At 36.0% G+C, this 11,775-nt stretch overlaps 1 protein-coding gene across 1 annotated transcript in view; it reads left to right on the top strand.

Annotated features, from left to right (window-relative positions):
• LOC111155003 (phosphatidylinositol-4,5-bisphosphate 3-kinase catalytic subunit beta) overlaps window positions 1-11,775 on the top strand; it is a 110,718-nt gene that overhangs the window by 35,856 nt on the left and 63,087 nt on the right. The window contains 2 exon segments of the mRNA XM_022514995.1: window positions 7,761-8,012; window positions 9,346-9,442. Coding sequence (XP_022370703.1) covers window positions 7,761-8,012; window positions 9,346-9,442 — 349 coding nt within the window.

Below are 11,775 nucleotides of genomic sequence, written 5' to 3'. Positions count from 1 at the left end.
CACCCCCCCCCCCCCCCCCCCCCCCCCCCCCCCCCCCCCCCCCGCCATATATCTTTACTTGGAGATTTGTGGAGCTTCGGGTGCATATGAAGCAGCATGTGTTTTTCTGGGGGAAAAATGCTCTTTAAACCCTTTACTTCATCCCAGCATACATACCATCCTCATTCTGCCCCACTGACATGACTTCACAATTTAGTAACAGTATTCTATCTATAATTGGCGAGTATTAGATTCTGATTTTTTTATTCGTTACATAATTTGATCTTTCTCATTACTTGCTTTCCTTACCTTATAAATAATAATGGACTAGTATTTTATTATTCTAATATTTTATAACTTCTAAATAGAGTAGTTTGACCGACAGGAGGTATCCATCAAAGCATGGCATCTTCGGGTAACAGAAAACCTAACAAAAAAAAGGAGCTTAAATAGGGGCTTTGCATTTTTAAAAAATAGTTCTCATCTTATAGGAGAGTAAATGATTATGCAAATTTTCAGCAGTTAATTAAAGGTAAGAAATATTCTTGCAATGATGAAAGAATAATTTTACATTGAGACTGGTCGGTCTTGACCCCAAACCATGTAGTATGGAGGAGAGGCAGATAATTAGGTTTATCCAGGATAGGGACTTCAGATGAGTGTGACAGAGGAGAGACACCCATTGACAGAGAGCTTTGGTGAAGACAAAGGTGATAGAGAAAAGCGGGGATTGGGGGAAGTATTGGTCATTGAAATGGAGGCCTTAAAGAGGGCAAGGAGATTATCCTGTAAGAGTGTCAGAGTGAGTTGGAAGGGGAGGTGAGTAGAGAGTAAGATGTAGCAGGTAGTGATTTGGAGATGCTAGGGTGTGGTGGGAAAGTCCAATTCCAGATATGTTTTGGTTTGTGTGGCTGAGGGGAAGGAGAGGAAGCCCTACAGAGATCTTGAGATCACAGAACTCAGAGGTCACATGGATTGTTTGCTTGAGGCATGTGCACCCTGCCTCAACAACACCTGTTAGTGTTTTTCATCTCATTTGGATTCTTCACATCTTGGAAAACAATTACTGATATCCTCTTTGTAAGAAAATTGAAAAAACTGTACCTCCTTCACTTACAATTCTCAAGCTGTTGCCTGTAGCCCAGCTATCTCTTCAGTTCCAGACTCCTGTTTTCACATGCCTCAGTGTGTACTTTTTGTTTTGTTTCTTTTTTTAAGATTTTATTTATTTGACAGAGAGAGAGAGAATGAGTGGAGAGAGCGACAGGGAGAGAGGGAGAAACAGGCCCCCGGCTAAGCGGGGAGCCCAACATGGGGCTTTATCCCAGGACCCCGGTATCATGACCAGAGCCAAAGGCAGATTCCTAACCAACTGAGCCACCCAGGTGCCCCAGTACACATTTCTAAAGCCAACTTTATTTAGTGTCCCTCAGCTCATTCTCTTAACTCCTTTAACACCTTTTCCTCTTATATTTGGTAAAGCAGCTGGAGTCACCACTTCCCTTACTATATTTAATCAGTTGATCACATACTGTTGATCCTACCTCATTGAAATCCTTTACTATCCATTCTTTCCTCTTTGTCTTACGTACCATTTCATAGCTCAAGCCTTCATTGTCTCTTCCTGAATTACAGCAACAGCCTCCCCCCAGTGATCTCCTTGCCTCTGTTTTCACATCTTACCTTATACCCAAACTTCTCTCTTACCTGAAAACAAAATAGTCTTTCTGTGATTTAAATTCTGTTCCTGTTGGGTGCCTGGGTGGCTCAGTTGTTAGGAGCCTGCCTTCGGCTCAGGTCATGATATCAGGGTCCTGGGATTGAGGCCCACATAGGGCTCTCTGCTTGGCAGGAAGCCTACTTCTCCCTCTGCCCCTCCGCCCTGCTTGTGCCCCCCCCCCCATCAAATAAATAAAATCTTAAAAAAAAAAAAAATTCCATTCCTGTTTAGTAATCTCAGTTGGCACTGACTTTGCTGTTCACCTCTCCAACCCAAGCAACAGTGTGGCCCCCTGATGTGCCTCTAGCTGTGCCATAGTGGTTTCGGTTCTTAAGGCATGCCAGGGGATTTTGTCTTTGCCTAGGCAATAGGCACCGCTTTCCTTTCTTCCTGTTGAACTTCTTTTAAGATAATGACTGGTATGATAGTGGTGGAACTTTTCCTAACCTCTTGATAAACTAAAATTACCATTCACTGTGTGTTTATTAACTGGTGCTCAGTCTTCCTGAGGTATATCAGGGAGAAAAGGAAAACTTCGAAATCTGGATTTTGTGCTCTTTTTACCTCCCATATAATTTTACTAACACTAAATGCCATTTGTTGAGCATTTCATGATAGGGCCATTTCTTCATTGCTTAGGAGAAAATAATTATGGTTCTTATAGGCAATTGCAGTTTTCTTTATAGAATAATTATTCATATATATATATAAAGAATAATTGTTATTCCTGTTTTTGTCTTGGCTATTAAAAATTCTACTACTATGGTAAGTGTCTTACAGTTTACTTTGAGTATAGAGTAAAGGAAAATACAAAGATTTCCTAAACGTGCAGTTGTATAAGTCCTTCTTTATAATTATTGTTACATTCTTCACAGAGTAAAAATGAATCCCCAGACTTTTTGCCTTATTTCGGGGAACACAGGGAAATAGTATTTAAGGTAGGGTAGAGACATGGACTTAAAAGTTGCTTAAGGCTATAGCTGCTCAATCTTGACATTTTCTATTGTTTATTGATTTATTTATTAAAGATTTTTTTAAAAGATTTTATTTATTTGATAGACTACAAGTAGTTAGAGAGGCAGGCAGAAGCCTGGGGAGGGGTGGGGAGCAGGCTCCCTGCTGAGTAGAGAGCCCAATGTGGGGCTCGATCCCAGGACCCTGAGATCATGACCTGAGCCGAAGGCAGAGGCTTCACCCACTGAGCCACTGAGGCACCCTTTAAGATTTTGACACTGTTTAAAAACAGATAACCTTGGATGGGTTAAAAAAAAAAAAAAAAAGATTTTATTTATTAGAGAGGGAGAGAGAGAGACAGAGTTTATGCGTGTGCACATGTGAGTTAGGGGGAGGGGCAGAGGGAGGGAGAGAATCTCAAGCAGACTCCACACTGAGTGTGAAGCCCAGTGCAGGGCTGGATCCCACGACCCTGAGATCATGGCCTGAGCTGAAATCAGGAGTGGGACACTCAACTAACTGAGCCACCCAGGCACCCTCAGTAGTTGTTTTAAAAATGATTTCCGTTTTCACTCATGTTTGCATTAAATTTAATGAGTTTTGAATTGATTGTGAGCATTTGGTGTTATGCCTGTATTTAGGATCTTAAATTTAAGTTCATCTAGCTGATTTGTGTTGTACTTTCTAGAATAGTAATTTTTAAATATTTTAAAGATAACATTATAAAATACAATCTATGATTACTTAAGAGAATGATAAATCACCAATATTCTTGCTATCCTACCGTAATTAGTTTTATTTGTATTCGTTTCTTTGCACCATCAAAATGTGAATATGCTTTTAGTGAGTATGATTGAATTCTTTTATTTTTCATTTAAGAGTACATTATAGGAAAAAAAAAAGTACATTATAGGGATGCCTGGCTGGCTCAGTTGGTAGAGCATGGGACTCTCTTAATCTCAAGGTTGTGAGTTCAAGCCCCACATTGGGCATAGAGCCTACTTTAAAAAAAAAAAAATCAATATATTAAAAAAAAATTAAAAATAGTAAGATTATGTCATAAATCACTTTCCTCTTGTATTACAGTATAGGCTTGATTATGGATTGAAAGTAGGAAACATGAGTAGACCGACACTGGCACCATTCTCATTATGATTTGTTGGGTTCTAAAGAAGGTTTTTGTTTGAGTTTGACATAGGAGAGAAATGCTTAGGTTTTATAGCTTGCTGGGGAGGGGATTTTTCCAATTCAGAGAAACAAAGGAGCAAGGTCTAAGTACTTGGGAAATTGGAACAAGATGGAACTAGAGGTTTTGAGTAGAAGGAATAATCCCTTTTCTGTGAATTTGAGGGCAATCAAGTGTGTATTCAGATGAAAATTCTTGGTGGCCTGAAAATTTACTGGAGGTGCTTTTAGCAATTCTTTGTATTCCCTACTATTTTAATCTTTACTGTGTAAAAATAATCCAGATGTATTTGGAATAACTGATTTTCTTTAGCTTAAAAATTTTTTTTAAAAGATTTTATTTATTTATTTGACAGACAGAGATCACAAGTAGGCAGAGAGGCAGGCAGAGAGAGAGGGAGAGGCAGGCTCCCCGCTCAGCAGAGAGCCCGATGCGGGGCTCGATCCCAGGACCCTGGGATCACGACCTGAGCCAAAGGCAGAGGTTTTAACTCACTGAGCCACCCAGGTGCCCCTAGCTTAAAAATTTTTTTAATGGAAAAATTCAAACATACACAAAAGTAGAGAGAATAGTGTAATCAACTTCTGTGAACCCATCACCACGCTTCAGTGGTTATTCTGATAGCTTTTAAATTTTTGCTTTTTAATGATTTTAACATATCTAACCCTTTTATTTGTGTTTATTTTTATTTAGGATTTTATTTATTTTGAGAGAGAGATTGTATGTATGAGCAGGGGGAGGTGCACTGGTAGAAGGAGAGAGACCCCATGTTGAGCACAGGTTGTGGTCTCAGGGTTGTGAGATCGGCCCCACATCAGGCTCTGAGTCATCTGGGCACTCCAGTCTGTGTTTATTTTGTGGGAGTTAGATAAATGAATACTGTTCATTAAAGTAAGCCGTTCTTGGGCGCCCGGCTAGCTCAGTCGGTAGAGCATGAGACTCTTAAAGTAAGCCGTTCTTTCCCTGTTACATTATGAACTGACTATATGAACTATGAACATTATGAACTAACCTGTAGTTTTATTTATGCAATTAAAACAATTTGAATAGCTTTTAAACTCAAACAATTCTAACATAAATATTTATAACTTTAAAATTGATGGTATTACTTAAAATTTATCTCTATTTAAATGTTTCTGTCTCAAAAAAAAATGTTTCTGTCTCTTTGATAGAATGGGTATTCTTGATACTACCTTTTTCAAAATGAGGATAGTAACTTCTAATAAGTCAGTTTTTATTGATAAGCCCATTTTAAATTAAAAATGAACCCATAAAAAATGAACCTATATATTCACATGTATTCATTTATTCAGTAACTAGTAAATTGAGTACTACTGTGTGCTAAGATCACATTTGAATAAATCAATGTAAAAACATTTGACCATAAAGTCAGCCTGTGTTTCGTATTGTTTTTCTACTTTCACCACCCACTTTTTAACTTACTAGTCAACCAGTTTTATTGATGTATAGTTGACACACAATGTTACATTAATTTCAGGTATACAGCATAGTGATTGTACCACTCTGTGCATTGTGCTATGCTCACCACAAGTGGAGCTACGATAATGTCACCGTACAACACTGTAACAGTACTATTGATTATATTCCCTATCCTCAATCTTTCATCCCTGTAACTTATTCATTCTATAACTTGAAGCCTGTACCTCCTATTCCACTTTACCCATTTGCCCATCCCCTTCATCTACCCCTCTAGTGACCATCAGTTTGTTCTATGTATTTTTTTTTTTTAAGATTTTATTTATTTATTTTTCAGAGGGATAGAGAGCACAGGCAGGCAGAGTGGCAGGCAGAGGCAAAGGGAGAAGCAGGCTTCCCGCAGAGCAAGGAGCCCGATGTGGGACTCGATCCCAGGACCCTGAGATCATGACCTGAACCAAAGGCAGCCGCTCAACCGACTGAGCCACCCAGGCATCCCCTGTTCTCTGTATTTATGGGTCTTTCCTGCTTTGTTTGTTCATTTGTTTTTAGATTTCACATATAAGTGAAATCATGCAGAAGTTGTCTTTCTTTCTGACTTACTTCACTTAGCATAATACCCTCTAATGTTGCAAATGGCAAGATCTCATCCTTTGGTATGGCTGAGTAATATTCCATTACACACACACACACACACACACAGCACATCTTTTTTTATCCATTTATCTATGGATGGACACTTGGGTTGCTTACATACCTTGTCTATTATAAATAATGTTGCATAGGGGTGTATACATCTTTCAAACTAGTTTTTTTGTTTTCTTTGGGTAAATACTCAATAGTGGAACTACTGAATCATATGGTATTCTTCTTATTACTTTTTCAAGAAACCTTCTTACTGTTTTCCATAGTGGCTGCACTAATTTACATTCCCACTAACAGTGCACAAGGATTCCCTTTCTCCAGATCCTCATCAGCATTTGTTATTTCTTGTTTTGACTGAAACCATTGTGACAGGTATAAGGTGATGTTTCATGGTGGTTTTGATGTCATTTTCCTGATGATTAGTGATGTTGAACATCTTTTCATACGTTTCTTGGCCATCTGAATGTCTTCTTTGGAAAAATGTCTGTTCAGGTCCTCTGCCCATTTTTAAATTGGATTGTTTGATTTTGGGGAGGTGTTGAGTTGTGTAAGTTCTTTATATATTTTGGATATTAACCCCTTGTTAGATACATCATTTGCAAATACCTTTTCCCTTTCAGTGGACTGCCTTTTTGTTAGGTTGATGGTTTCCTTTACTGTGAAAAAGCTTTTTATTTGGTTTAGTCCCAATAGTGTATTTTCGCTTTTGATTCTGCTGCTGGAGGGAACATATCTAGGAAAATGTTGCTAAGGCCAGTACCACGAAATTGTAGCCTATGTGGAAGTAATTTGAGTGCTATGGTTTCAGATCTCACATTTAGGTCTTTAATCCATTTTGAGTTTATTTTTGTATATGGCATAAGAAGGTGGTCCAGTTTCATTCTTTTCTACGTGGCTATTCAGTTTTTCCAGCACCATTTATTGAAGAGATTTTTCCCTGTTGTATATTCTTGTTGTGTATCTTTTCCCTGTTGTATATTCTTGCCTCCTTTGTTGTGGATTAATTGACCAGGTAAGTGGATTTATCTCTGGGCTCTCTATTCTGTTCCATTGATCGATGTCTTTGTTTTTGTGCCAGTACCATATTGTTTTGATTACTTTAGCTTTATAGAAGAATATCTTGAAATCTGGGATTGTGATGTCTCCAGCTTTGTTCTTTCTCAAGGTTGCTTTGGCTATTTGGAGTCTTTTGTGATTCCATATAACTTAAGGATTATTTGTTCTACTTCTGTACTACTCACTTTTAAATTTAGAGATAATTGGCTTATGTCATAAAAAACTATATGAATGACTGGGTAAAATTTTCTGGGACATTTTGCGTATGTCCTGCATTACTCTGGACCTGTGTCTTCAGGAAAAAATGAAACACAATGATGTGTAGAATAATTGTAAATATGGATAGAATATCTTTAAGAAGGTGGGTCTTAGAACGTCCAGTTTGTACATTATTAAGAAGTAGAAAGAGATTTCAGAGACATTTTATCTATCACTTACTTTCCAGTTATACAAAGAATAAGACAAGACCCCCAAGTAAATACGGTCAGTAGAGGTGAACAAGTGATAGTAGTTTTTATACTTATGGTCTTGGTTTCTGTAGATCTTTTTATACCATTGAGACATACTGCATTTTTTAGTTGGTTTACTTACTAAGTGAAAAACAGGTTAAAATAACAGTTTAGTGAATTATATACTGATACTTACAGCCTGATGTTTCTGTGGACGAAAAGTTTTTCCTAGAGTTGGTGTGCTGCTTCTCCTAATAGATGTTTGTTTTTCAGAGTGGAGGTGTTTCAGTGGTGCAGTACTCATAATTCTGTGTTTTTGTCTCCCTTATTACAGGTTCATGTCAGGGCTGGCCTTTTTCATGGTACTGAACTCCTCTGTAAAACCATTGTAAGCTCAGAGATATCAGGGAAAAATGATCACATTTGGAATGAACCACTGGAATTTGATATAAATACTTGTGATCTGCCACGAATGGCTCGATTATGTTTTGCTGTTTATGCAGTTCTGGATAAAGTGAAAACAAAAAAGTCTACTAAAACTATTAATCCCTCTAAATATCAGACCATCCGGAAATCTGGGAAAGTGGTAATTATACGCTACCAAAAATTTTTTACAGTGGAATAATTTTAAGAGTCTTTGAAATAATTGAGTAACGTGAAATGATAGCATATACTTTCGTCCCTATGAAGTGATTTTAAAAAGATGATAGATCTTCATCTTTATGTTCTGTTCATTTATTTCTCTTTTGGCAAATTATTTTAGCAAATACCGTATTGTAAGTGTTCCATTATAAATATAATACTTTAGAAAATATAGATAAAAAAGAATGAAAGGATTAAAAAACTGTATTTCCACAATATCTTAACTGAAATTCTATGTGCCACATATGCTCAAACATTCAGATTTTTGTGAATTTTAGAAAGATCGTATACTTTATTTAACACATCTGTGGGGCCTGGATCACAAATCTGTAATCAAATACATCATTGCTTGGCAGTGAAGTATGTGAATAGTCACATTAAATGAGACAAATGCAGAATATTAGTTAACTTCATGCCACTTCTGGCCATGTTTTGCTGTCATACGAATTACGAATAAACTTTTAGTTTTCAGTTTCTTAGATTTCGAAATTGAGGAAAAAGGATGGTGTACCTGTTCTTATATTTCATTTCATATTTTTAGTCCTGTCTTTTTCATTTTCTTTTAAGTTTATGAAAAGTTGTTTTGGGGGGATGGGGACATGAATTTTATATATTTTTAAAAAAATGGTTGCTATATTTATGTACATGAATTTGTGTCCTTTATTCTTTAATGTAAGAATTAAGCAGGCTTCTGGTTATTATCATACAGTTTTTTAAAAATAAATTTTAGGGTGTATAAGTCACAGAAGAGTACTTCCTTAGTATTTTTTCTTACACTGATAAAGAATTTTACTCAAAGTATTTGACTATTTATAAGGTTTTTTGATAAACTGTGTCCAAGTTAATTGGTCTAGGTGTCTAGGCTTCCTTCTAAGAAATACAAATAAATTCTACAATACCTACAGACATTGTCTTCTACTACGTTAAGGTTTAATGAGGTGTAAAGCTCATGAAACATATAACCTGATATATCATACGTATTTTCTTGAAACATTAAAAATTCCTCATCATTTGCCTTGTTTATATAAGAAATAATGTTTTTTGGATACATTATTTCATCATGAGATATTTATTGACTTTCAGAGTTTTCTTGAACCATTGTAAAGATCTAGAACATTTTTCCATGTACAGCTTGTTTTATTTAGAATGATTTTTTTGGAAATCATCTGGAACTCTAGATATTTCTAGATCTAAATTTTTTAAACAAAGGGTGTGTACATGTTTACCTGCTGAAGTTCTTTTTCAGGATATTTATACAGTGGTATCTTTTTCAACAGCATTATCCTGTAGCATGGGTGAATACGATGGTTTTTGACTTTAAAGGACAGTTGAGATCTGGAGACATAATATTGCACAGCTGGTCTTCATTTCCTGGTAAGACTTATGTCCTAATCCTTAAAGAGTAACTTTTGGTATGCGGACTAGTTAGTTTCTTTATGACTCACTATTCTTTCAGTTTAGTAAAGAAACCATCTTTTCGTATCTTTATTATTTATTCTAAAGCAGATGCCCACAGATTGTTTTAATGTATTTAAAAAGTGATTTGTATCTGAAGATATTTGTTATCCTGGTGAATATGTTCTTGCTTTAAAAGTTTTATTTTTATAGATTTTGGAGAAATTCTCCTAAGGAACGATGTCTTCTTTGTAACAACCTTTTTGCTTCTAGCTGTACTGAATTTCTACACTAATAGAAGGAACATTCACTAATATGGGAAGAATAGTAAAAACACAGCAAGTGTTTAGTTGGCTTTAACCTGAAATTTGAGCTAAGAGGAGCACCTTCCATATGCCTATATTTCTGAAGTACTATTCAGAGCACCCCAACAAGGAAACCAGTTTTGTAAGACTTATAATTTAGGTTCACTTTGGTTCAAAAGTAGGATTTGTACAGAAGACTGCTTGATTCTTTCCATTATTCCATACTGCATTTCCTGAATGTTTGAAATTTTTAGTATAAACTTTGCATTATAATAGCGGTTTTCATTCCCCCCTGCCTTCATAGTTTGTTAATACAGTTAATAAAACTGTGAAATTACTTGCATTTTAAAGTTATTTTTTGGGTGACAGATACTTGAAGATGTTTATTAGTAGTTGACATCTGAGAAATTGGCTTTGGATAATCAGTTATTTACAGACATATTTAAAACTTATGTTCTATTATTTTATGTGTGTGTATGTTCTTCAGTTACTACCCTTACCTCATACACCTGTAGTAGTTTTTACTAATCATGTTTTCCCCCAAATATTAGAGAGTAGTGTGCATTTATATATTTCTTAAGAGAAACTGTGAGCTTCATAGAGTAAAAATTATGCATTTCAGCAGTTACACCTTTTTGAAAATTTTAATTTAGACTCACACATGTTCTCCAGAATCACCAGCAACTCGGCTGGTATTTTTAGTAAAATAGACAATTTTGGGCAGTATTATTGACATACTATGAGCCTGACTTCATCTCTAACAAAATGTAATGTGAAAAATAATAAATGAACACATTTGCTATGCATGTATGAGCTCTAGAATTGTCACTTTATCCCAGTAGGAGTGAAGCTGAAAAAAAGGAACTACAAATAGTCTATTGTCTAGAGTCCCTAGGCCATCATTAAATAGTATATAATTACATTACTGGTTGCTTTTTTATCTTTCCAGATTTCTTTGCATATACACTAGGAAATACAAATGTAGATTTCTATTTTTCTTCTAGTCTTAAAATAGCATTCTGTGCAGTGTTCTTCTTTTTGCCCCTTTAACCTTATCTATCTATATAGAGTTGTGCTGCTGTTCTTAAACCAGACTTACCTTTTGATAATTTAAGCAGTGTTACAGTGAATAATCTTGCTTATATGCAGGTATATGTCTAAGATAAATTGCTAGAGGTGGGTCTGTTAAGTTAAAGAATAAATACATTTGTTATTGTACACCTGAAACTGATATAACACTCTATCTTAGCTAACTGAAATTAAAATAAAAACTTTAAAAAACTTGGAATTTTAAAATAAAAAAAGAATAAATAAGTTTGTTATTTTGATAATCACAAATTGCTCTCCAGTTGAGGTTGTACCAAATTGTACTTTCTATTTATAAAATATATGAGTGCTTTTTTGGTAATCACTTTAAGCAAGGTTACCTCTCTATGTTTGTTAGTAAGAATACTAAAATGCTACATTTTACTTTAGCTAGATTGTATGTGGTAGGACAAAGGAGTATAATGCTACCAGATAGCATAAGTATAGGATTTTAATTTGCTGAGAAATCTGCTTTAGAGGTATATAAATGAGAATTTCTCCCTTCTGGGTGAAAACAGAAGCTGAAATTTGAGAGTATTAAACAACTCAAGCGAAGAATTGATCAACGAGCTGAAACATGGAAATACTCAAAGATTTTCTAGCAGAACTCCTGGGTAGCTAAGGTGGTTGGCATCTGCCTTCATTTTAGCTCAGGTCACTAACACCAGGTCCTGGGATTCCCTCCTGTCCCTCACCCCCCTACCCAACAGCCTCCCTGCTCACTAGGGAGTCTGCCTCTCCCCTCCCCTCCGAACCCACCTCTGCTCCTGCTCTCTTTCTCTCTCTCAAATTAATAAATAAAAAATATTTTCTAGCATTGGTAAATAATTCGAGTATGCATAATATCTGGACATTAGGCCTGGACACAATGGATTTTTGTTTCCTTAGGAGAGGACAGCTGTGCTAAAAGTCTGTATAAGA

The sequence above is a fragment of the Enhydra lutris genome, unplaced genomic scaffold (genome assembly GCF_002288905.1).
Source record: "Enhydra lutris kenyoni isolate GAN:26980312 unplaced genomic scaffold, ASM228890v2 scaffoldscaffold39, whole genome shotgun sequence".
In the NCBI taxonomy this organism is placed as follows: Eukaryota; Metazoa; Chordata; class Mammalia; order Carnivora; family Mustelidae; genus Enhydra; species Enhydra lutris.
The sequence above is the reverse complement of the archived record's forward strand: the minus strand, read 5'-3'. Positions and strand labels throughout refer to the sequence as shown.